The following is a 26,729-nucleotide window of genomic DNA, read 5'->3' as shown; positions in this document are numbered from 1 at the left end:
AAAAGTCCATTTTAAAAACAAATCATCAGAAAATGATGTAAAATTTTCTTATGGGCAGAAGAACAATGAGTATTATGTTTTCACAGAAACTAAAATAAAAAGACCCAACAAAGCAGCACTAATATAGAGATTTTATTTAAACCATATTGAGTTTTTACAGCACATTGCATGTTTGTCACAACGCAACTGCACAGTTTGGATTTTTGGCCACATTATGTCACTTACACCCACAACAGCTCTGAAAGGAGTATTTGATGAATCTATCTGAGCCAAGAGCCCAGAGTCTCTCTCCAAGGCCATGCAGTTTATTCACTGATGGGACAGTCCCTCTAAACAGCCACACAAAGTAGACAGATACAGTCTCCCCATGTTATCAATCTTATACCCTCCAAGACAGGCAGAGTGAAGTGCAATGTAAATCAATGTAAATCAATTTTAACTTAAAAAACCACTCATGACTGGCAGTAAGTTTTAATAATTGAGAAAATGCTTAAAAGAATTTTATGTATCAGAGACAAGGAAGAGTTTGTTATTTTTTTCAATGATCTCTCAGGAATTTCCCAGACACAAAATCTCCATTATTCAGCTCCATTTTAAAAAAAAGTTCTGCTAGGCTGACCTAAATATGCCAAAACTTTTTAGGTTACATCCATGGCAAGTATAAAAGAAGCACAGATGCTTCTCTGTAGGACTGAAGTAAAGGTCAGGACAAATAACAATTCTTGTTCTAAATGCAGATTTTAGTTATTTTGGAATGATTTTTTTTCTTCAGAGTAGAAGTGAGAAGGACAACTACAATAGCTTTAAAACAGGATACACCTAAATGTAATTTACTTTTTACACACAAATGATTAAGCAAAATATATAAAGGAAATTCTAGTGGTTTCATAATGGGTCAAGGAGACTGTATCTGTCCAAACCACAGTACATGGCTATATCACGGTATCTTTTGGTTAAGTGCCACTGGTACATATTAAGATGAAAAACAAAATCAAAACAAAAAGTATGTTTGGTCCAAATGGACACATTTTATCTCCCAATTTTGGTATCAAGGCTTTTCTCTCCTGTTTGGGTTCCATTGTTAAGTGCACAGAAATAGACAGCAGCATTTATACGGAAACCCTCACATACCAAACAGCATATTCTAGGAGGTAAAAACCAAACACTAAGTTCTACCCTCAAGGTGTCAAGTGTTCAGGATAAGAAGCAGTGTGACCCAGAGGAGGCAGCAGCCAAGGGAAAGACAACATGGGGGAAGTGGGCAATGGAACAACAAAAACCTTTGTTTTGTTTTCATGCCAGGAGAGGATCAAGGTGTAGCTCCTGTGTTAGCACCAGGACAACTAGGAAGTCAGGCGCAAAGGGTAGGGCACAATCAGCAGATATTTCACAAGGATAATTTTTGCTTTTCCCTTCTCATTCTTCACAGTGCATACTTCAAGAGCTGCCTTCACAAAGTGAAGAGGCATCTGCCTTCACAGCTCAAAAGAACTGATTTTTGCCATGACTAAACATCAACAGAGTTTTTCTGTTCCCCAAAATGTCTTACTGTTGAGAACTGTCCCCCTAAGCTGAATATTCACTGATGCTGGCTGATGAGCCAAGTGAAAAACACACTGAAACCTTCACTTGTCAAACCAGTCAGTCCTTAAGCCAAACTCCACAGAAAGTACTAATGCAACTAGAGGGAGTGCCTCTAAAGACTGAGCCTTCATGCACAGACACAGAGCACAGAGGTACAGAATAGAGTTCATCTCAAAGAGGATAGGAATTCCTATCTTGTATAGTAGTATCTGCTTTTTTCAAGGTGGAGAGATGGGTCTGGTTATCACCTGGAGTTTGGTTACACATATGCCTTTCTATTGCTGTTTGGGCACTTTGCACCAGGCAGTATCTTGTGACCCTCCATGATAAAGAAGTCACCAACTCAATATTAAGGTCCCAGACTCTAGGTCTGCATCAGACCATTACCCCAAGGTGAGGGTCTCTCCAGTAGAGGACCTCTGCCAAATTGAAATTCCTCTGCTCCAGTCTCAAGGTACCAAGGAGGATTTCTCAAGACGGTATCTTTGAGCTCTGTGATTTCATGAGCCACACCAAGGAACCTTCCACACTAAACCTGAAGTAGAGCCTCCCTTCAAACCTGCTAAAATTGGACAGGTCATCTCCTCTGGCATTCAACTGGAAGCTGTCGCGATAGGTTTCTTCAGATGTTGGCTCATGAGTTCCCTGGCACGAGACACTTGAATGTGTTCATAGCATGAGTTACAGACGAGAACTGGGTCATAGAGCTGTTGATCAGGGATGGGCAGCTTCAGGTGGCAGCATCCAGCACAAAATACATTCCCACAATTTCTGCCAAAGCACAAAGAAAAACTTCACCAGAAATGCCAAGTAACTGAGAATACATGAGTCAAAAGCCTATCAATGAATAAATGAAAAGATTGAGGACAAACACAAATAGTTCCCATAAGGATGCCTTCATTTTCAGATTGATTCAATTTAGTTCTACACACATGTACTGCACTGCTTTATGAGTCACAAAAACATCTCACCTGCAGTGGTGTCTTCGTTTGGCCAACCAGAACTCACAGTCACAGTTATAGCAGTGTGATGCCATATGGTCTGGAACCCAGCGGGTCACCTAACAGAAAGACAACGAAAAATTCCAGGTCTTTATCTATAAGGTAGAAAAGCAACACTGCAACAAGGAAAGCAGCTCAGGAAAAAAATGACAAAGCTGGTCTTTATGACTTGACTACACTACTTGCCTACAAAGATGTCACTTGGCTGGGGGAGAGCATGTCACTCATCTCTGAGAAATATGATAAATGTTCTGTCCCTCATAAGTACCCAGCACACATACCTCAGTTTCCTTCTTATCAACAGGTTCCCAGCTTGCTTCTGAGAGGCAGTCTTCACTTTGATCAGAGCCAAAATCCTCTGTATCACTGTCATCTGACTCTTTCAAACATGTCTGAAGAGAAAACAAAGATGTCAACATTCTCATTATCGCTACCACTTATTATTTACCATGTGTCAGGCAATGTTCTAAGTGCTTCACATGCATGAACTTATTTCTTTAAAATAGTATTAGAGGGCCAGGGATAGCTCAGCAGCACCTACCTGGCAAACATGAGTCCCTGAGTTCAGTTCCCAAAACAAAAAACCAAACAACCACCACCAAAAAAAACAATCTTAAGTTGTACACTGTTATCATTATTTTACAAATAAGTACACTAAGCCACAGAGAAAGTTAAGAGATGTAAGTGTAAAGCTGGGATTTAAACCTTGTATACCTGGCTTCAGACCCATGTTGTTGACCAACAGTGCTGTACCACAGCACTGAAGACTATTACTCTTGTTATATGTTAAACTAGACATTGGCAAATAATGGCCCACATGCCAACTCCAGCTTGTTTTTGTAAATCAAGTTTTATTGTCCTATAAAAGCCACAGTAAATAGTTACGGCATAGACTACAGTCCATACAACCTAAAATATTTATTATCTATCCTTAAAAAGTTGGCTGTCTTCTACTTAAAGCATCACCCTAAATCACAAGAAGTTGTTAGTCCTGTCCACTCTGCTAGCAGGGAACTAGGAGTGCTCTTAACAGAAGGAAGGGAAGTGTGCATGTAGACAGCAAGCTGTTGTGGGGAGAAAATGGTTCTAGAAGCTCCCCCAAGACTGCAGTGCCAGGACCTGAGGAAGCCCAACACAGTGAAGCCTCAAAGGTCCTCATCACCTCTCACCTGGGTTATTCCACATGTCCCAACCAGCCCCCCACAGTGTCTCAACTGCCTCATCAAAATTCTACCCTGTTGCTAGAGTAGGTTTCTTAAAATACAAATCTGATCATTTCACTTACTGGTTTGAAATTTCATTGCCTTGAAGGTAAGATCCAAAATTCTAAAAATGGTCCTCAAGCCGACCTTTCCAATCACCATCTAATTCTCCAGTGTCACTTCCCATCACACAACCCAATTCTCCTTCATAGTCCCACAGGTGCTGCTATGAAGACACATATACACCAGACTGGAAGTGGTGGTGCATGCCTGCAATCCCAGCACTTGGGAAGACTGAAAACAGGATGATCACTACAAGTCTGATCTATGTGGTGAGACCCTGTAGGGCCTGCTTCAAAAAAAAAGACACACATACACCTACATGCATGCATTCCTTTGTTTAAGCCATGCCAATGAAGTACCTAGTGCCTCAGTGCTTCCACAAATGTCTCTTTGCTCTCCTTGTCTACATAACTATATACCACATTCATCAGCACTCAGCTCAACCACTGTCTTCTCAAGAAAGCCTTCCTCGACTGTTCAGTGTACTCAAGCCCGATAACAACTGATGCCTTCCTCTATTTCACACTTACGACATCATTCTAATTGTCTTTCATCCTAGAGCCCAAGCTAACTTAGTGGCATACAGCAAGTATACAATGAACAGATAGAGGCTGGACAGAATACATTCAGGGAAGGCATCTGGGGAATACTTACAAAATCATCCTCATAGTCCATGGGAGGCTCTGCTGGAGGGGCACAGCAGTGACGGATATCCAGCCTCATCTGAAGCTCACGCACCTGTCGACGGAGTTGCTCTACCTCTTGCTTGTATCCTGCTTCAATCTGCCTTAATCTATGCTGGATTACATCCGTGGGAAAGGGTAGTCCATCATCATCCAAATAGAGAGGAGGCACTGGAGAAGGGCAGCTCAGTGGCACAGGCTTTGCGCTGCAAACTTGCTTTGGATGACCAGATGACCACATCCTGTTTTTTCCTCCTGGGCCAGTACAGTGTCCATTGGAATGATTAGAGCAGACAGGTGATTTCACACCTTCTCTCTGAGCCCACTGGCCCCCAAAGCAGGGCCCTGTGGCCCTCATCTGCTTGCTGTTTGACCGCTTACTACAACAGCCATAGGAAAGCAGCCGCCTAGGGGTATTCTCCCCACTTGGGAATGATGTTACCATCCCTTGGAAGCTGTCCCAGTTGGACCCCAAAAAAGAGAACTCACTGATTTGGCTCTGAGAAACTGGCTTTCGGGCTAATTCCAATGGCATTTTTCCAAAGCGAGGATTTTCCAGTATCTGCCCATTTCTACTACTTCCTTTCTTGCCAGTGTCTTCCTCCCTATGGATCAGATCCAGCACAGAACCAGGCTGTTCCTGGTGGGAGACACCTGGCAGAGACACTGGGGGGTCTTGGCTGAGGAAGTCCGCACTTGGTTCCACAGAAATTTGGCAGGCAGCACTTGGTGGGTTGCAAAGGGTGCCCAGACTACAGTCCAGAGCACACCTAGGGGGCCTACCCAGAACACAGTCTAGCTGGGCCTGCTTGGGAATACCCATGAGGGAGTCCTGGGAAGACTCAGGGAGATCACTGTCTCCATCACACTTGCTGGACACAATCTTAGAAAGTGCACTGACAGCTTCTGATTCAGGACAATTTTCAGATGGCTCCCCTGAGCCATCAAAAGTCCTACCCAGTTCATCCTGGGCAGAAGGATCTGGAGCTGGTGTCATGTTCTGTCCCAGGACTTTGATTTCAGGATCAGAGGTGTTGCATTTCATTTCCTGGGGCACAGCAGTATTAAGCAGCTTATAACTTAGCGAATAGCTTTTATGACTCTTCAAAGGCTTATTGCTCAAGTAGTCTTTCTGGCTGCTCGGCAGAGGGGAAGGGAGGCCCGTTTCTCCCATAGTCTGCTGGGGACCTCCTACCCCAGAGTCCATGAAGGCTGTCTCTGAGCCCTCAGGATTGCTGTGCCATGGCTCCAGGCCAACTCTAACCTCCTGACAGTGGTTATTCAGGTTAGGGTCACTGGATGTCCGAGTCAGGGGGCTACTTGTATCACAGGCAGAAAGAAGATCATCCATGGATCTGGTTTTAGGTAACCTGGAATAACAGACAACACAGTATCTCAAGATCAGAACATGGGAGCTACCTACAATATTTAGAATCAGGTCATGATTAGAGCAATATCAAAACCAGCATTAAGCTGGGCATGATGGCACATGCCTGTAATCCCAGCTACTCAGGAGGCTGAGCCAGGACGATTATGAGTTTGAAACCAGTCTGAGCAATTTAGCAAGATCCTGTCTCAAAATATAAATATTTTTTAAAAGGGCTCAGTATATAGCTCAATGCAAGAAAACCAAACCAAACAAGACAACATCTACATGATATGACGTTTAAGATTACAACCCAAAAAATAAATAAATAAATAAATAAATAAATAAGGTTACAACCAATGTTCACTAAGTGTCTACTTTTCAAAAAGCAGAAGACATGGACCTCATGCTCAAGAATTCAGGAGCTATGCTCAGCTTTTGTCAGTCCTCAACCTACACAATTTCTTTGGGAAATCTCAACCACTCCCATTAACTTCAACTACCTGCTATGTTAATGCTTTCTAAATCCATTATTCCAGGGGCCTGCCCCTTAGCTCAGTTCTTTAAGTGGCTGCTTCAACAAAGCAGCCAGCCTCAGGTTGCTGTGGTTCGATCCTCAGAACTCAAGCCAGCCAAACCTGCCCTGAAGGCATTCGGAGCCAAAAAAAATCCATTATTCCAGCCAGCTCTGCACCTGAGCTTCACACCTAGTAGTCCACTGTCTCTGACACGGTAAGCCAGAAAGGAAGTAGGTTTTGCAGTCAGACAACACAGGCTCTAACAATTACCTATATGATTTCAAGAAAGTTACTTAATCTCTGAGATATTTGGTTTCCTCTTATGGAGATGTTATAAGGATTCAAAACATAAATAAGCAATCACAAACTTATGAAGACAACACAACTCTTCATGATAGCTTTTTATAACCACTTGGCACAATGCCCCTCTGATTGATCAGGCCTCAGGAAAACTTCTGCAAGCAGATGCACTCAGAGTTCTAGAGGCATTCATATACACCAAATAGGTAACTGACATTTTTCTTTTCTTCTTTTTAAACTGGGGATCAGACCTTGCACTTTCAAGGCAGGTGTTTGTGCTGCTGAGCTATATACCTGACCCAGTAACAGACATTTTTAAGAATGGCCGTCCTGAACTTTTTTTTTTTTATACTGGGGTTTGAGCCCATGGTCTTCAACTTAACTATCTCCCCGTAATTTATTCTGAGACAGGATTTCACTAAATTGCCCATGTGGAACTCAATCTCATGATCTTCCTGCCTCAGCCTCCCAAAGTACTGAGATTATAGGCATGTACCACTCTATTTCACTCTATACTAATCTCTAACACAGTTTAATATCCTTAGAGCAATAAGAAGCTAGGGAAATGCAACAAAACTAAGAGACTTCACTGACTAGTTCCCTCTTTTTAGATGACTCAGTTCAATCCCTAAACGCAGGATTTAAGTACTTGATTTTTGAATGCTATTATAATAAATGCTCTGCATATATTTTTATGTTTGATTTTTTGATTGGAAAAAGTTGGTTTTTATGAGACAAGGTCTCACTCTTGTAGTTCAGGCTGGCCTGGATTCACAGTAATCCTCTTGCCTCAGCCTCCTGAGTGCTGAGATTACAGGCGTGTACTACCATGCCTGGCATTTATAATTATTATTTTTTTAATGACAGGATATTTCAAGAAGGTAGTGGTTCTGGTTATAGTCTCTAGAGTCTCAGAGCAGGGACTCAACTCTCAGGCTGGCAACTTTTGAGCTGTGTGACCTTAACTTCTCTAAGCCTCAGTTCCTCGTCTGTAGAAGTTAAAGTATCTACCACATAAAACCATTTGAGGATTAAATAAAATCATCCATTCCACAGTGCTTCCTATGACATTATTGCTCTTACGCTTAGGAACCTTGGCATAACTATGTTACTTGAATCCCTAGCTTTTAGCACAGAACCAGCAAAATAATTTGAAAAATAAATGAAGTTAAAAATCTAACATCAAGTTTCCACTACTAGGTAGCAACTAAATGGAAAGGCATAGCAAAGTTCAATCACTGGTAAACATCAGGAGCTTCCAGGACCTACCAAACAAGAAGAGCCAAGAATGAGGACTAAACTACTTAATTTGTTGTTTGCTTTGTCTGGTTCAGTTTGGTTGGGGTTTATAGTACTGGAGATTAAATCCAGGGCCTCTCACATGCCAAGCAAGTGCTCTACCACTGAGCTACATCAGGTATGGTTTGGTTTGGTTTTTTTTAAGTACCACCATTAACTTTTTCTTTTCTTGCTTTACTTTTTTTAATGAACATATGAAGGAAAAGTAAAACTAACTTCCACATAATCTCTATCTAGATCATGTAGCATTAGCTTCCCATCCTCCATAAATGCTGGTATGGACAATACAGTAGTCCCTCACTATTTCAGTTTGACTTTCATGGACTGTTTCGCAGGTGTTCAAAAAATATTAATCTAAATTATTTATCATGGATTTTTCACTATATCACAGGACTTTGCAGAACCATACAGTATATACATGGTGTTAAAATTATGTACATTTATGAGTTCAGAAAATGGTTAAAAACAGAAGTATTTTTAAAAGTGTGGGAAAGGTTAATAAGAGTATGACATGGCTTTATAAAGCCTTAAAATACATACAAATATTAAAATAAATATAACATCGCTACTACACTGATTTTCACTTATCACAGGGGTGTCTGGAATGTAAACTCCACAATAAATGAGGGACCACTGTATTGTCCGAGGAGTCTGGGATGAAGAGAGCTCATCCAGCTAGGGTGGTCAAGGAAGGCTAGAAAGAAAGGGTAGGATTTAAACATGTTGAACTTCAAAAGAAGAGGAGAAAAGATAGCAGGACATTTTGATCCAGGTAAAAAAAGCAAAAGTTAGCTGGTTATTACATAAACTTCCTTTAAAAATCTTTATACCACACATTCCTCTCAACCCAACTTTCCTTTTGAGCTATCTAAATCGCCCCTGTGCTATATCACCTTATCTTTCTTTCTTTTCTTTTCTTTTTTTTTTTTTTTTTTTGTGGAACTGGGGTTTGAACTCAGGCCCTTGCACTTGCCAGGGAAGCGCTTATTCCACTGAGCCATCTCCCCAGCCCCTCACCTTATCTTTCAATACCAACTTCCTTGCATTTCCTTTTCTCCCCAAACTTGCTATTTCCTCAACTTTTCAATGTCTATGGTGTTATAAACAGTCTCCTAGAATCTAAGCTCAGAAACTTGCACCTATATTTGATATCAAAGAGACTTTGGGTCTTCCTCACTGTGCATTTTCACCCTCCAACTTTCAACTAAGACCATAGTTTGCCTATGATTTCTCTACTGCATTTCTGAATGTAACCTTTTCTCTTCCTCAAGGGACTCATTTCCTGAGATCTGAACTACTGTAACAGTGTTGGCTGGTCTCTGTGTTGCTGAACATCCCATTGTCAATAGGTCATAATGACTTCCTACACTAACTTTCTACCAGCAAGCAGACCAAAACAAATTCTCTACTATAATGTTTAAAACCCTTAATAACCATATAATATAATATGATATATTATAATATAATATATAAGCTAAGCTATATCCTGGGCCAGGGATTTAGCTCAGTGGTACAGCACCTGCCTGGCAAGCCCAAGGTCCTGAGTTTGATTCCCATACAAAAAAAAAAAAAACCTATCCTACATGGTTTTCTTTCTATGCCTCAAAACACTCCCTTCTCAAATGCTGCTGGCTCCAGAGAGGATCTTTTTGCTTAAAAACACTTCTCTAATATTCAGTTTCTTTGGACCACTTTCAACTAACTTTGTTACCAAGTTCACAACTTCCTTTATCCCACACATTTATTTCCCACTTAAAAATGTAATAAAGTACATATGATATACCAGCCCCTGGGCTACACTCTGGGACACAGAAAAGCCGTAATTTTTGTCTGGCCCTTCATGAAAACTTGCTGAATAATGTAGTCAAATGACCTTTTAAAAAAATATCCAGCTGTGCACAGTGGTGCCTGGCTGTAATCACAGCTACTCAGGAAGTGGCAGCAGGAGGATCATAAGTTTAAGGCCAGTCTTAGCAACTTAGTGAGTCCATCTTGAAATAAAATTTTTCAAAAAGGGCTGGGAATATAGTTCAGTGATAAAAGTGCTTGCCTAACATGCATGAAACTCTTGGTTTAACCCCCAGTATCACATTGGGTAACAAAAACAAAAAATTCATTTGTCCAATAGCCTTGAACTACATATAGTCTTACTTACTTAGACACTGACATTGAATTGTTCTTTAGTTGTTCTACGTCTTACAGTTTTTTTTAAAAAATCTCTTTAAAGTAGGATCAGTAACTTTGATGTCCTGGTATAGCCCACAAAACCAAGTTCAGTACTAAGCAACTTATAGATAGTAAACATACTGAATTAATGTTAGATACCAAGGTAAAGCAATGATTAAGTGGTTCAGGGCTCACTGAATAGTTGATAAGAAGTACGACCTCTCTCCCTGGAAAAGTAACTTTATGACCCTACATTCAAATTATTCATACTTTAGGGAAAATGAAAAATCAGAAAATTCCTGAAGCCTATTCCCTGACAATGGACTTTGTTCAAAAGACCTGAACATAAAATCAAAAATTTATGATGTTGGATTTTTGTGGTCCTTTGTAATACTCAACCTGCCAGGCATGGTGGCACATGCCTGTAATCCCAGCACTCGGGAAACTGAGGCAGGAAGAGCACTGTGAGTTTGAGACTTGCCTGGGTTACAAAGCGAGCTTAGGCTCCCTGAACTGCATAGCAAGACCTTGTATATGTATATATGTATATAATTTATTTATATATTTTTATATATTTATATATTTATGATGTTATATTTTAACTTTTAAAAACTTTGGCCAAGAAACAAATATCTAAATTTGTAACATATTTATATATCTTTTGAACATAACATTTTTGTTCCTAGGAAGCAAATCTGGCAGAAATAATAGCACAAATACAAACATATATGCATGGATATGTATCTAGGTAGGTGTGTAGGGGTGTGTGTATGTAGCAGAGGATTCTAGTGAATCATATTTTCTTTGAGGGGGTGAGTACTAGGGACTGAACACAGGGCTTTATATGCCAAGTACATGCTCTGCTACTGAGCTATACCCCCAGCTGACTTCTACATTTAAAATTAGTTTAGGTCAGTGGTAGTGAGATTATTGCATACATGGCATGCCACAGTAGGTCTGTTATCACTGAAAACTCTAAAAGGTTCACTATCACTAGCTTAGGAGGTAAATATTATGTGTATTTTACCATGGGATTTTCTGGTACTGGGGATTAAGCCTAAGGCCTTTATACCTCATTATATTAGAGCCTTTTTTCATTTTTAATTTGAGGCAGGGTCTCACTGAGTTGCTAAACTGTCTAGGGCAGGCTGAAACTTGAGCCCCTCCTACTTCAGTGTCGCAGAGTGCTAGGATTACAAGGTATATGCCACCACATCAAGCTTACCATGACTAAGAGAGATAGGAGAGAGCGAGAGAGAGCGGGAGAGAGCGGGAGAGAGCGGGAGAGAGCGAGAGAGAGCGAGAGAGAGCGAGAGAGAGCGAGAGAGAGCGAGAGAGAGCGAGAGAGAGCGAGAGCGATAGAGAGTGCACTAAAGCGTTCCCTGTAATTTTTTTTTAAAGGAAGTTACATAACTGACCAATAAGTTCTCTCATTTTGGACTGCTATGCAACCACTAAAAACAATAAAGTAGGACTGAGGATGTAGCTCAGTGGTAGATACTTGCCTCGTATGCACAAGGCCCTGGATTTGATCCTCAGCATAAATAAAATAAATAGTAAATAAATAAAATAATAAAGTAGCATTATATATGTTCTCATAGTATGATAGCCCAGTAAAAAGTGGGAAAAACAACTTGCCAAACAGTATGTAAGAAAAATTCAACTTCTGCTTAAAAAACAGATGTGTTACAGAGGCAGGAATATGTGTATTCTACCAGTTTTATCTAGAGAGCTGAGATAGCTTATATCTGGGAGCCTCAGGTATGAGAGTCGATGTAGTTACACAGAGAAATACCTAAGGGCACCCAACAAAACGTTAGCATGGACAAGGATCAGAAGAAAGAATTTTCTTTTTTTTTCCTTTGGCAGAACTGGGGATTGCACTCAGGCCCTTGTGCTTGCCAGGCAAGTGCTTATTCTACTGAGCTATCTCCCCAGCCCAAGAATTTTCATTTTGCTATATTTATATTGTCTGACTTTTTGTTTTGTTTGTGATACTAAGAATTGAATTCAGGGAGCACTGAGCTACATCTCCAGCCTTTTTATTTTTTTGAGACAGTTTTGCTAAGTTGCCCAGGCTAGCCTTAAATACCAGTCTTCTTGCCTCAACCTTCTGAGTAGCTGCGATTATAACTGTATGCCATAACCATGCCTGGATTGAAACACATACACTCCCTTTTTATATATTCGTTACTCTGTATGTTACAGTCCTCATCTCTCTTTGCCTCAAATATCCAGCCAGAAAATAACTTTCATTTTATATCTTGCTTCAAACTCCAGCCTTTTTCTGAAGGAGTAAAGGCCATACCTCTGATGGGAGACCCACTTCCCCAAGTGTCTGATGCTTCCGGAGGTTAATGCTGAACATAGCAAAGGTTGCTACAAAGATAGCAAGCTCTCCATGCCTTTTATCAGTGAACAAACAATCAACACCATTCCCACAAACCTTTGTGAAATAGTCCTTTCTTTTTCATTCTCCTCTCCCCTGCTTGGATCTGTCACATGGGGCGATAACAGCTCCAGGAAAGAAGGTAACCAACCTTATCTTTAGAGAGGACCTTGAAAACAGAGTGCACCCAGCTAACCACGAGTCTCAGGCCAAGTTTCTCCCTTAACTGACTGAAGAAGTTGCTTTTAAATAGCTCATGAAAAAAGGAGAACAACATTTAGGCAAGATAGGAAGTAGTTACTGCTTTCTTAGTAGAGAGGAAAGAATAACAAGGGCTTTCCTTACCTGTCCAGAGAGCGGCCAGAGAACTCCTGGCTCTGGGCCACTGGGGAAAGGTAAAGATCCATATTTTCCTCTCCAAGTGTGCAAGGAGATGATGCGGGCAGATAAACAGCTGTCCAGAGGTGCAGGGCTCGGACATGACAGACAGGATGCAGGACCTAGGAAAGTGGCCCAACACTAGTGTTTCGGATACTGTTCCCCTTTACCTTCCCTAAACCTTTGGCTTTTATTCTCCCCAGATTCTTCCTCTTCTACCTACAGAAAAGAGCTTGTAGCCTTACCATGTCTGAGCCTGGTGTGTAGAGGAAGTTGTGAAAGTTCTTATTGCCAGCCCGCAGGAGTGCCCACACAGAGCATGTTCGCTTGTAGATGTTACGCTTCTCTCGTTCACAAGGGTTGTTGGCCAGGAACGTGCCGTAGAGGCACGAGTATGTGTGCTGCACCAGTTTTACCTAGAGGACCAAGATAGCTTACACTTAGGCACCTCAGAACACCGCAGCCCTCACCTGGGTCACAGGCTTTAGGACTTACCAGGAATGCTTCATTAAATTCAAACAGGCAGGGGAACTGCTTAAGCAACTGATGAACAGAATCAAGCCACTGGAGGAACACAGGACATTGCTCATTTTGGTCTTCTGCATTCTCTTGGTGGCCACAGCGATCTCCAAACTTGTGCCCAAAATCCAGCCAGTCGGACTCCACTAACACTTGGAAGCCCTGCAAAAAGTTAACAGTCCAACACAGAGCCTCTTTGGAAAGACAAGTGTGCTACTCCCCAGTAGATTGTCCCAAGCACAGAGCTGGCAGCTGCAAAAAACAGGCTTGAACCTGGAAGAACACTGAAAGATTCCCAAGGCAGTTCCAGAGTAACCAAAACCATCCCTCTACGGCCATCACCCCAGTACTTTCCTCCCAATCCCTTCTCAATACCTCCAGTGTCCTGTAATACGGGTCCAGTAGTATTTTGGCCAGGGCTACAATCTGTGGCGTGCGGTCCCAGCCATCAGAGCAGTGCACCAGGACAGGCCGGCCTTCACGGTCTACTGTATTAGCTACCAGCACAGCAGCTTTTAGCATCACTGACAAGTGCTGCAGCCATTTGGTACTCTCCAGTGCTGACAACCAACTACACAGAACAAACATGAAGCCCATCACTAAGGATACTGGTGCCACGACAATCTCTCCACCACCCTCAGTCAGCTCCACCCAACAAAGTCTCCAGTGAGGGGTAAAACCAAGAGGTCCAAGCCATGGCCTTTCTGCCAAGATATATCTAGCAGGAAGGTAGGGAAGACAGGCCCTGAGGCAGAGAAGAGCTTCTTAAAAGAGAAACTGGGAAGCATTACACGCACACTTAGCCACTTTCTCCAGTTCCCTGCATTTTTTTTTTAGTATGACAATGACATAAAAAGAATCCAATGTCCTATGACTGTGCTAAAGTACTGGCTGAGAAGTAGAAAGTGTCCTTAGAACTGGTCTGCTGCCACCAACTCTACATAAGCCCTGAGGTCTCCTTGTACCTTCAGATGTCCATCTCCCCATTTAATCCTCCAAAAAAAAGTACTGGATACGTGATGAGACTGGAGGAACAATGTAATCAAATCAGGGAACACCTACTTGCTGGGATCCGGCATCTGGCTACACACAGCCCGAAGGTACTGGAAACTGTTCCGGATGGCATGGATGTTGGCCATTCCCATAAAGACAACTTCACAGTTGGGATAGTATTCTGTAGGTGTGAGAGGACAGTGGGACATAAAAACATGTCCTGGTACTAGGCATCCAGGACAAAGCTTCCAGGAAGAAAAAGTACTGCAGAATGGAAACTAAACAGACTCTTGAAATCTGAATTACGGGGAGGTAGCTCAGTAGAATAAGCGCTTGCCTGGCAAGCACAAGGGCCTGAGTTCAATCCCTGGTTCTGCCAAAATAAATACATAAATACACAAGATGCTATTGTATTAAAACACACACACACACACACACACACACACAGAAAAAAAAAATCTGTATTCATTTAACTTCTGAATACTCATATCTGGATATCTATGGTAGCAGTAATCATATTAATAACAAACAGTTCTAGTATAGCTACTAAGAATGACAATATATAGAAAATTCTCAATAAATAGTATCTGCTCTGTGCCAGACTTTTATATATCCAACCTCTAATCATCCCAAGTTTGCAAGGTATATATCATCTCCTCTTTACAAATGGAAAAAGAAACAATAGGTAAGGCAGCTTAAGCACAGTCATAGTTTGTAAGGGGCAGAGTCCTGGTTCCAGGCAGCTTTGTTTGAATCCTTCAAGTACCCAAGCTGCCCTCAACCAGTTCTACAAGCACTAGGTAACTATAATACCTTCACACTCACAACCTCCACCCTTGGCCCGGTTAGCCACAGCAGCAGTGTAGGATCTCGCATCCAGGATCAATAGCTTTTGAGGGGTCGCCGCACTCTCCACTCCAGAGCACGCAGTCAGAGAGGAGTCTAAATACACAGCAGACAGAAGACCTAGGATCAGCCAGCTGCCTGGTGTCATTATAACTCTGTGATACCCATCTCAGATGATAGCAGCGTGCAAGTGTGGACCCCCTGAAAGTCAGTTTCCCCCATCAGTGTGCCACTGAGGCCAAAGAAAGGGTCTGCTGCCTGGGGGTTAGCACCACTTACACCTTACCAAAATCAGTGTCACATGCTTCACTGGCATCATTCCCAGTGCTGAGGGAGCCCCCAGTGGCTCGCATCCCAGGATCCAGGGCACAGGCTTTGGCAATGGACGTGACCAGGTACTCATCATCAGCATTGCGCCAGCCCCACCAGCTGATCTCAGGCTGGCTGCAGCGTGCAATGGCAGCCCCATTGCGCAGGTGTCTGACAGAACAAAAAGAAACCATAATGCCCTGGGCAATCAAAGCCTCCAGAGCCTACTACCACAGAGATCTCAGGGGGCCAGACCAACGTCTCTCAAGTCAACACAAGGTACCAGTTCATTCAGGTCATCATAATAGCAACCAAAAGCCTTAACATCTCTCGAGAGAGGTTTCGTTTACAAAGCGCTATCACACACATTTTCTGAAATGGGCTCCATATTCCCAAGGTGACCCTGACTCATCAAATCTGCACAGCACCTGCTCTAGGCACAGCCACACAGCAGGAGAACAAGGCTGGAGCCAGGAACACAGACAAATCCAAACCTCATGGTTACTATTTCCCTCACTCTATTTTAGTTGTGCTGTTTTTGTGCAGGGGTCAGTAAACTTTTCAGCGAAGAATTAGGCAAGTTCTTGGCTTTGTAGGTCACAAGCACACTTGTATGTATTTTTATGATCTCTTCCAAAAATTTCTTTAGGTATGCAAAAACTATTCATAGCTCATAAAATATACATAAAAGCAGCTGTAGGCTAGATCTGATCTCCAGACTAGTATGCTAACTCCTATACTAATGTAACATTTTACATGCACATGTACATACACACATACACTCCACCAAAAAAAATTAAAAAGTGAATAAATCCCCCCAAAACCTTATCTTTAGGAGAAAAAAAAGCAGTTTTCATTTTAAAATAATTCATAGCCACTTCCCCATAGGGTGTTATTTCCCATTCAACCAGGCTGCCAAAAACCTTAGCTCTTGCTTCTCCTTACTACATATGAACAGCCTCCCAACCTCACATCCCCTATTGCCTCACCTGTACACAACCACAGGGATGCGCTTCCAGGAACGGAAGGAAGCCACATTCTCTAGTTCTTTATCTGTGATCCACACAGGAACCAGCAGCTTCTGAGGGTAACTGGGGCACAACCTGAGAAGAGACAGAGGGGTTCATCACACAGGGTCTAAGATATGTGATAACAGGACCCAGAATGACTTTGTGGGAAGAGTAACAGGAATCTGCTTGCCCCACAGACCCAGGAGATGTGCCCATCTTGTTTTAGTCAAATGTGCAGGGGTGGTCTAGGCAGATGTTTGGTACCCCACCCATGCCCTCTCACTTGTAGTTGCTGTTGATATGTGAGACTCTCCAGACGTTCTGCAGGTCAAAGCCCATCCTCTCGAGCTCTGCCTCCTGCCGACATCGTATATGCTCTCCTGCAACACAGTCCCCCAGCCTGTCAGCTGACCCAGGCATGAACATCCAGGGGTGGGGAAGGGAACAAGTACTGAGGAAAAAACAACAGCCTTCCTAAGAAGACAGTCTGCACTCACCTGGCTGACACAAGTGGGTGTGCTGGTCCTCCTCAGTCAGCCCTAGGCACCAGGCATGGTAAGCAAAGGCAAAGAGGTCCTCGGGCTTGGCAGGTCTTGCTGTGGCCCGGCTTAGCCTTGAGAGCCACTCTTGGCACTGCTTGAAAGTGGAAAAGTGGCACCTACAGGGCAACAAGCCACAGGCCTGGATGAGGCAAGGGAAGGATGTATCATGAGGACATACAGGTACAAAGCATGGCCAGAGAAAGGCTGGGAGGAGAGGGTGAAAGCAGAAGGTAAAACAATAGAGGAGGGGGCAGCACAAGGGGTGAAACAGGGACACTGCTCAAAGGAAGTTGTCTCCCATGACAGTTACGTTCCCAAGAACTTCTGTGCCTGGGACTTATTTATTCCCCCTGATGGGGCCTACCATTTCTCATATCAAATCTAACTGCTACTATATGGCCCCAAATGTACTCCTTATTCCTATCCTACCAGCCAGTGTGATCTCCTGTGACTCCCTAACACAAACCTTGCTGCAGGTAGTAAGTCCCACATACACCATTCTTGTCTCTTTATTCCTTAATTCTCCTTCATAATGCCTCTTTTTTGCTTACCCATATCCTACTGACACTTAGAAGACTTAGTTTTAGTGCCATCTCCACTTGAAGGCTTCCCAACCTACTCCCTTCCACAGTCTTCCTTTTCTTACGTTGTTTCTTTGGTATGAGACAAGGTCTCACTCTGTAGTTCAGGCCAGCCTTGAACTCACTGTGTAGCCCAGAGTGGCCACAAACCCAAGCCAATCCTCTTGTCTCAGCGTCCTGAATGCTGGGATTGGTGCTAGGGAGAAGGCTCCATGGAATAAGCACTTGCCTGGAAAGCGCAGGGGCCTGAGTTTAATCTCCGGTTCTTCCAAAATTAAAAAAAAAAAAAAAACCTTGCAGGGGGACAACTGAATGCTGGGATTACAGGCATGTACCACCATGCCCGACCCTCTCTTAATTCTTAACGTGTTATATTAAACAATCCATTTCTCCATGGCACACTGCTCTCCTTACGTCTTGCTATAGCAACCTAAGGAGGTATGAACCTCCATGAGGGGAAAGGCAGTATAGGTTTTCTTTCTGAATTCACCACAGACCTGAGCATGTGGCCAACTCTAAGCCAAGCATCCTTCTCATACTCGTTGGAGTCATCCCAGTTCCCTCTTTCTTTCATATGCAGTCTGTCAGGAAACCATGCCATCTCTACTTTCAAAACACACCCAGAAGCTGATCTCGCCACTGGCTGCTATTACCCTAGATAGGCCAACACCACATCTCAAGTGGGTACTGCAGTAGCTTCCTAACTGATCTCCCCACTTCTGCCTCGGCTAGTGTCCCTGCCCTCTTCCATCTAGTCTCAATATATGAGCTAGAGTGAGTCCATGAAGCACTAACCAAATCATGTCATTTCTTTGCTCAAGGAGTTCCTTAATTCCTTCAAAGTAAATTCTAATCATGTGGCAGCTTCCTCTGCTCTCAGACCTGGTACCCCTCTGTCCTCACCTACATTCATGCCCTTCTGGCACACTAGCCTTCTGCCATTCTTCCAAGGTAGGTACCCACTCAGGACCTTTACACTCACAGCTCTCCTTCCTGATATTCTCTTCCCTGAAAACTCACATGGTCACTTTTCTTAGGTCTTGTCTCAAATGTCACCTTTTCTGTGTAGCTCTCTTTAATCATTTGTTCAAAACTACAAACTTCATGCCCTTAGCACTTCATATTCCCTTCTCCTGTCTTATTTTTCCTTTATCATCACTTAACACAGTTCACCTATTATTTACTTATGATTTCCACTGGAATATAAGCTCCATGAGGGAAAATTTTGTCTATTTATTCTCTGCTGTATCTCTGGTCCCTAAACTAGGGCCACTGAACTTGAGCAGGGCTCCATTATGCTCACCTCACCACTTTGGAGTCCTTGCAGGCAATGTGCAGCTGGAACATATCACGGCTCTCCACACTGTCAATCATCCGGAGGGGTACCTTCAGAAGAAGGACAAACTGAAGCTTCACTCCCCCACTCTTGGTACCACTCTTCCTCCCCACCCCAGCCCAGGTGCAGATTATAACAGAAGAAAGAAGGCCAGCATTTACTGAGGACCTGTTATGTGCCTAATAAACTACACTAGGTCCTTTACACGTGTGACCTCAATTAATAATCACCCTATATTATATAAAAAAAAAAAAACAAGACTGAGGTTTTCTTCTTATAGGAGCAAAGGCTTCTCTGAGGTCACAAAACTGGCAAGTGGCAGTGAAGGAAAAGAATTCAGGTTTGCCCAACTCCAACCTTGTCTCTGTGCGCCTGAAAAGTCAGTAATAGGTAAAAGAAAGAAAGGAGGGAAAGGGAGAATGAGCCAGAGAGAAAAGATCATCAGGCAAGAAAGAAAACAAGCCACTGAGAAAAAGAAGGAAACTCCAATTTTTTTTTGTGGACATGATCAGGTAAAGCATTAGAATAATACCATTCAGCACCTCATTGGGATTCAGGCTCAGGTGTAGGAAAACAAGAAAGAAACTCACGTTGATGACAGAATCCTTGAACTTGATATGCAGCCGGTAGTTGGAGATAGCAATGAGGGCATCAGCTGCCCGGCCCAGGAACTCCACTCCCTCACCTTGCAGTACTGTGAAGGGTACCTACCAAGGGATAGGGAAGCCCTCATTCAGAATTGAGTCACCCCTCACTCTCTTCTGTAGCCCCTGCTCTGGCGGTTTGACCTATGGAAAAGCTAGACTATAGCAAGGAAAAAAAAAGAGAGAGAGAGAGAGAATCCTCCCCACAGTCAGGTCACAGCTATAAAAGAAAGCTATCTTCCCTTCCCTGGGGCCAAAGGTTTCACATTCTACACACAGGCAGACTAATCTACCCCCTCCAAAGACCAAGAAGAAGGAAGCCAGAGCTGTGGATGTATTGTAGATCCTCTGGAGATTTTAGGGGGAAGGAGGTCATTTTTTAACTAAGCATGAACCCCACCCACCTGGACCCAACTCTTTCTTACCTGAAGGTTTTCCTCCTCCTTCACTAGTTCTTTAGGGGGAAAGAGATCCTTGGCTTGGATATACTCCAGGCTGGGGGGCCCCTCCTCACCCTGCAGGAAGGTCATAATCCATAGTCACTAAACTCCACTTGGCCCCTAAGGCTCATTTGTTCCCCTTTCCCAACAATCAAGATAACATCCCCACACACCCACACCCACCAAACCATCCCCCCCCACCACACACACAAGCTTCTTTCCCACCAGAGTAGAGAAAGGAAACCTGGCCTGGTTGGAAGTGGGGAAAGGTGAAATGAAAGGGGGACTCAAGCTGAGTAAGCCTAAGGGAAGAGCAAGGTAAGCCAAGGAGGAACTGGGAATCTGCACTGATCACAGGTGAACTCTCCCTAGAAACAAAATTTCAAATGGAGGAAGGCAGAAAATTACGGAAATGACTAATGTGAGGGTAAGGCAGGAGTGCAAATGGTAAAGTTCTGTCCTGAGAAAAAGGAGCTAGGTGTGGCAGCTGATTACAGAGAGAAGAGGGAGAGTCAGGCACCTCTAGCAACCGAAGCTTCAAGCTGGTGGGTGAAGGAGACAAAGAGGAGTAGGCTGGGGGGATTCAGTCCCGTGCCTCTAGAGGGCCTCCGTGGATGCTTTCAAAAGGAGGATGCCGTTTTGGAGCTGAGCTTATCTTCCTGTTAAGCCCCCCTAACCAGCCAAGCAACCTGCATTGCCTGCTGATCTGAGGGGAATTCCTGAGGAATACCCACAGCAAGCAGAAGTCGCTCCTCTCCCAACCACCAGGAGGGAGAAAAGGGGATCCACGAGACCAGGAGGAAGTAGGAGACCCAAGGACAGTCAGGGGAGAGAGAAAGAAGGCCTGGCAAACACACACGGGGGCGAAGGGGGTAGAATCTGAGAGGACAGATGGGGGAAGCGGGAAGAAGCATTGGCCAGTGGGGAGGAGGGGTAGACTGGGAATGATGCAGAGGTACAGAGGCCTGCAGAGGAAGGGAGATGAAGAGTCTGTCTGGGGGACAGTCAAGGAGAAAAGACTGGCTGGCCTGTCAGGTGAGGGATGAGTGTGGAGGGGGAGGAGGCTGGAGAACAGGACATAGTTCACAGACATCATCCTATGGTCCCCGACTAGCCCCCTAATATCCCACGGTCTGCTAGCCACATCCCAGATCGCCAGGCAAAGATGCAGCGGGTTGGGACCAAGATGGAGGGGGGGGGGGATAAAGGATGTACCCCCCACAGGGCGGAGTCTGGAGGGCTGCAGTCAAGGGCAGTGGCTGCGGAGCCAGGAAGGGCCACAGAATTTCCACCCAGCCTTCGACAATCCCCAGCTGCTGGAGACAGTGGCAAGTCCAAGAAAGCACTAACCTTCCTCCCCTGCCCCCTAAACGTTCGAAGCCAGGCCTGCGGCCTTGAGAAGGGGAATAGGCTGAAATAAGGTATCTCAAGGGCTGGCCCTGGGCGGAGCTGCGGGTGCTGCGTGCATTGGGTCCCGGAACCCGCAGGCAGGGCTGGCACTTACGAAGCAGCTAAGCATGGAGCAGGAGACGCGGGCGGTCAGGCTCATGGTCGCGGGCGGTCTGGGCCAGCGGACATGTCCCCGGAGCCGCTGCGCTGCCCACCCGCCCCGGGCGCCCGGCGCATCCCGGCTGCGGGGCCCGCCAGGTGCAGCCGCGACAGCCTGGAGAGCGCGCTGGCTAGGGCCAACTCGGCTCGCCTCGCCTCTCCCCTCCCCTCCTTTCCACAATGGAGCGGGCCCAGCTCCGCCCTCTGGCACGAGCGCGGAAAGGAGCCGAGCTAGGAGGGCCGGGAGCCCGGGACCGCGCCGGGAAGGCGGAGGCAGGGCGGGGCTCCACCCACACACCCGGCCCCACCCACCCCGCCGCGCCGGGGCTACCCGGGAAAAGGCTAGGGGCTTTCTAAGGCTGCAATCAGAGGGAGCCAAGGCCGCCTACAGCTTTTCACTTCCCATCTTCCAGGTGAGCCACTTCACTCCCTTATGACACAACCGTCCCCACAGCCTTTCTCCTCCGAGTTACCTCATGGCCTTCTCTGGAGCACAACATCCCGTATTTCCATCCCGTGCCCCTTCCAGTTTTGGTGCTTCCTGGTTTCCCGCCCAAGCCACCACCCAGTACCTCTCAGATCCATCAGTGATCCTCAGCCTTCTGACCTAATCAAACTCATTTTGTCCCCAGAGTAGGGACATGGAGAGAAATTCTTTTGAGTTTTCACAATTTTATGGCCCTGCCCATTTCTATTCCTTCAGCTCCACCTCTCCCTCGGTTTCACATTCTCTGATCTCTGGAAAAGAAATTCCTTCTTGGGGAAAGAATTTCTTAGTCTGAGAAAGACAAAAACTGGGATTATGGGCCATGGAAGTCATACAAACACAAAACTCGATACCCAGAAGTAAGTGGATAAAGGGAGTTGGGTAGCAGACCAAACAGTGCCAAGCTCAATAAGAGGATCAATATTGCCAGAAGTCACAGAAAACGCTAGCCAAAACCCCAAAATTTCCTGTACCTGGTAAATTTCAGAAACCAGGGCTTCTGCTCTGTGGGGTGGGAAAGAATAGGAGGAAACCTAACATTTTATTAAATATCTACTCTAAGCTAAGTAGTTTTAAACATTACCTCATTTCACTTTCAACACTCCAAGAAGTAAGCCTTAGCTTGCTTTATAATGAGACACCAGGCGTAGAGAGAAAGCATGCAGTTTACGTAAGGCATTTAAGTGGTGGTGCTAGATTTGAAATTAAACAAGGTTGACTCCGAAAGCCATGCTCTTTTCAGGATATCACAGAAGAGGAAAGGGAGAGCAGCTATCAGCTGGTAGGTAGGAGCAGGACTGGGAGACTTTCTGATAAGAGACCACCCAATACTGTACACTTCCACAGAAGAAAGTGGGGAAGGAAGCAGACCTCTCACCAGTTGAATTCATTAACCTGTCCCTAAGCATAAGGAATACCTGAAAAACTGAAAGGGGCAGGTTATGGCCTGGTCTGGGGAGGACCTGTGACTCTCTCATCTCACTGCTTCCTCCTCCCTTAGCTCTCAAGGAGTTCCCTGAACATAAGAGTAAGAAAAGGGCTATGAAAAGGGCAGTTACAGTTTATGGGAAATTACAGGATTGAGATTAACCATCTCTAGTGATATTCTGGGCACTCTCAGGATACTATCCTGCTAGATATTTATCAGCTGTTGCCTATGGTTGCTTAACAGACAATACCTAGTAGCTGAAGAAAGTCCATGGTTTGAATAGAGTCAAACCTGATACTGCACCCTAATATTCAAGAGACCCACTGGAAGTCTCAGAATCTTAGGATTAAAGAAGGCATGGCTTTAGCACAAGACCCTGCCTGGGTCTGATTCCCAGTACCAAAAAAAGAAAAAGAAGGTGTGGCTTTTTATATACCCAAATTTATCTTCGGAGCAGATGAACTTGTTTAGGAACAGAGATTTTTGCCAGGGTCCCAAGAAAAGCAAGAGAATTGCTGTGAAAGGCTAAGAGAGCTGGTGGAGTATAGGTAACATGGGGAAGACGTGGCATAACCATATGCAGAAACACATTTCTACATGTTTCTGATTCCAGTGCCTGCTTTTCAATTGAAAGAAACCCTATGTTCAGTGGAAGAGCACTTGTCTAGCATGTGAAGGCCCTGGGTTCAATTTCCAGTACTGCAGGAGGAGAAAAAGAAAAAATAGAACCTAATGTATCCCCAGGGCAGATGAACCTGTTTAGAAGCCAAATGGAGTAGCCTGGAGCTCAAGGTCTAGCAGGGGTGAGGCAGCGAGCACCACAGAGATAGAAAATGCAGTGGTCTTAGGAAGGAGTACTCACCATTCTACTGTGGTGAGGATCCTGGCTGTTGGCTTGCCACTGCAAGAGATCAAAAAACGTGAGAGGAAAGAATACCATTAACATCACTGTAGAATCAACACAATGCAGACAGCTACCCCCAAACTTCTCTACAATTCTTATTGTCCCCATACCTGAGAGGCAATGGGAGCTATATAGGGAAAGAGCAACAAGTGATTCTGTAGAACATGAAGTCAGTCATCAAGCTCTGAAACAGAAATGAATGTCCAAGCTTATTCAGAACTCAAGAGTTCTGACTATCGGACGGAAGAAGGTAGAAAATTCTAAATCCTGCTCACTACATGAGACCAAAAGAAATGCCAGCTCTAAAGAGACAAAAGTGCCCACGGATACTCATATTTGGCCCTGGTGGGAGCATGACTCCACAGCTCTGCCAATCTCTGAGTCTAGGAGTAGCACCCACCTGACCTGTTACTGGGGGCAGAGTCCAGAGCAGAGGACAAGAGGGAGAGGACCACAACTTGTGATAAGAAAATAACAGGGCTGGACAGATCCTGTTGAGCATACTTGACACCAAGTGAGGTGGAGGTTATGGAAAGAAGGCCACACAACAGGGACAAATTCCAGCCAGGCCCGCCTCAGAGTCAGTATCTGTCCAATGGGTCCTAGTAATAGATTTCAGGACGAGGCGTCAGACCCACTTAGGGAGCCAGGCCCAGGTTTCACTAACACATTAAAACAGGGCTGCAAAAGCTGAGGAAATAAAAGCCTGCTTCTGTGGCCCTACCTGCGTCCCAGATTACAGTACCCTCTTTTCCCCAGCCCACCCTCCCTCACGGGGGAGCCCGCAAGCCGCAAACCCGACAGAGCTGCAGCCTCACCGCCCACTGGCACGCAGCCTCTGGGAAATGGAGGGAGGCAAAGAGACACGATTAGGCCTGGGAAGCCTAAGGCTTCCGGACCTAGGTAATTTAGTCCGGGGGATGGGCCAGGCTGGCAGGGGATTCCAGGTGCCCAGGTCCTAGGGGCGGAGCCTAAAGGCTCAGAGGCGGAGCCCCAAATGACTGAAGGCGGGACGCAAGAAAGGCGGCGGGGGCCTGGGCGGTGCCGGGCGAGACGTGGTCGTTGGGTATCCAGGATAGCAATGCACGGGGCACAGTGACTCACCCAGGCGGCGTCCGCCCGACCCTCCAAGGCAGCGCTCTCACCACTTCCGTCTCCCGCAGCTGCTGAGGCTGTGCAGCACCAACCCCACCGCGGTGCCCTTTCCCCAACCAATCGTATCTCTAGCCTGCGTCTGCCCTGACCAATGACCATGTTAAGTCCCACCCTGCCCCCACCACGCAGCCGCCGCCCTCGCTCCCTATGGCGCTCATTGGCCCAAAGGGCAGACGCCCTCCCAGCCTTTAGCCTATCGGGTGCCCCAAGAGAAGATTGTACTTGTAGGAAGGCGGTGCAGCACCGGAGAGACGACGCAACCAATGGGAAATCACAGCGCGTCCCTGCGGCAGCCAATAGGCGAGAAGTAAAAAGGGCTGCTGCTGCTGCTGCTACGAATAAGGGGGCCGGAAGTGGAGACAGCCCGTCGTCCACTTGGTGGCGCAATCGAAGGCGGGTCATTGTAGGGACAAGAGCCTTGAAGCTACTTCCGGTGACGATCCTGCGGTACAGGTAGTTTCTCTAATAAATCTCCAGTGGCACTTCAGTTAATCCAGTTGGGTGTGGAATTTGCTACGATCGTCCAATCCCAAATCTGAATGGGAGGCTGGAAGAGTAGACTGGGACTAAGACTTGGTCTGGATCTTCCACCTTCCGCCGGCCGCACTGGAGTTTGTCCCTTTTTGTTCTGATAGGTTTTTTTTTTCTTTCTTTCTTCTATTAGTGAACGTCCTTCATAACCTGCACTGAATTTCCAGTCTTGAGTAAAGCTCTCTCCCCTGGATCTTAGCCTGCAGCTAGCTAGCTGCACCTTTCTAGTCTAGCGGGAGAGCAGGCGACGAGACGGAAAGTGGCCACCAGAGGGTACCATGGCTCCGAGACACCCAGGAGTTGACGGAGAGTGTGCAGTTGATTCACAAGGGCTAACCTCAGGTCCAGAATGGACAGCGATTTAATACCAGGCTTTTGGGCTGAAATGTCGTGGAGTATATTTGTTTACAGAACGTCTGTACAATTAGTAAGTTTCAGGAACACAAGAACTTTGCCTGCTTCACTACTTTAACCCCAGGGGCCAGAACAATGTCTGCATCCAAGCTAAAGCTTAATATTTAAGGACTGAGCTCTCCCAGGACAATGGTTGTGCTTTTGAGTTGGGGATGTAGCTCAGTGGCACAGTGCCTGCCTCGCAAGTGGAAGGTCCTGAGTTCTATTACCGGTTTAAAAAAAAAACAAAAAAAAAAAACTGTGCTTTTATTCATTCCCAGCACATGTTATACTATAACAAATGATTGTATGGCCGTCATCGTTTGTTCAATGCTGTTTATAGCAGGCTTTCTACAGCTGCTACATTAAGTTTACAGCTTAATTCTGCATATTCCTTTTCACAGATCAGGGGACACAGGAAGTTAGGCTGCATGGAGTTAACACCTCGTATTTTCCCAAGAGCTGCGATCAAATCAAAACTTCTGCAGAACTGAGGGTACTGCGTGAAAGTTAAAGAACCAGGCCCTAAATAACAGGCCGGATAGATATAGACATTAAGATGGAGAACCCAGGCTGTATTCTAAGGAGGGACTGAATCCTGTCATGGGAGAGGG

The 26,729-nt window shown here is 45.1% G+C and overlaps 1 protein-coding gene across 3 annotated transcripts; it reads right to left on the bottom strand.

Moving 5' to 3' along the window:
* Positions 1 to 117: 117 nt before the first annotated feature.
* On the bottom strand, positions 118 to 25,227 carry Mtmr4 (myotubularin related protein 4). Of its 3 annotated transcripts, none has more exons than XM_023705500.1 (19): positions 25,141 to 25,227; positions 23,995 to 24,033; positions 20,155 to 20,244; positions 19,676 to 19,792; positions 19,053 to 19,135; positions 17,124 to 17,284; positions 16,910 to 17,006; positions 16,606 to 16,719; positions 15,594 to 15,787; positions 15,275 to 15,403; positions 14,531 to 14,642; positions 13,844 to 14,039; positions 13,445 to 13,630; positions 13,195 to 13,365; positions 12,917 to 13,071; positions 4,505 to 5,903; positions 2,867 to 2,977; positions 2,556 to 2,644; positions 118 to 2,355 (listed from the first exon to the last, which is right to left on the bottom strand). In XM_023705500.1, the coding sequence occupies exons 2-19, from the start codon at positions 23,995 to 23,997 to the stop codon at positions 2,178 to 2,180; spliced, it is 3,585 nt and encodes a 1,194-aa protein (XP_023561268.1). In that variant the 5' UTR covers positions 23,998 to 24,033; positions 25,141 to 25,227; the 3' UTR covers positions 118 to 2,177. The 3 variants fall into 3 exon arrangements, with proteins under 3 accessions (XP_023561268.1, XP_023561270.1, XP_023561269.1); XM_023705502.1 differs by lacking the exon at positions 25,141 to 25,227 and adding an exon at positions 24,936 to 24,954; XM_023705501.1 differs by lacking the exon at positions 25,141 to 25,227 and adding an exon at positions 24,855 to 24,907.
* Between the last annotated feature and the right edge of the window lie 1,502 nt (positions 25,228 to 26,729).

The sequence above is a fragment of the Octodon degus genome, unplaced genomic scaffold (assembly GCF_000260255.1).
Source record: "Octodon degus isolate 3935 unplaced genomic scaffold, OctDeg1.0 scaffold00222, whole genome shotgun sequence".
Lineage (NCBI taxonomy): Eukaryota > Metazoa > Chordata > Mammalia > Rodentia > Octodontidae > Octodon > Octodon degus.
The sequence above is the reverse complement of the archived record's forward strand: the minus strand, read 5'-3'. Positions and strand labels throughout refer to the sequence as shown.

What these genes read in the sequence shown, in the direction of transcription:
- Mtmr4 (XM_023705500.1), bottom strand. An exon ending in CAGATGCCGGATCCCAGCAA is followed by an intron (nt 14,040 to 14,530) that starts GTAGGTGTTCCC and finishes TGTTCTGTGTAG; the next exon opens with TTGGTTGTCAGCACTGGAGA. An exon ending in TCTGGCCGCTCTCTGGACAG is followed by an intron (nt 5,904 to 12,916) that starts GTAAGGAAAGCC and finishes CTGTTATTCCAG; the next exon opens with GTTACCTAAAACCAGATCCA.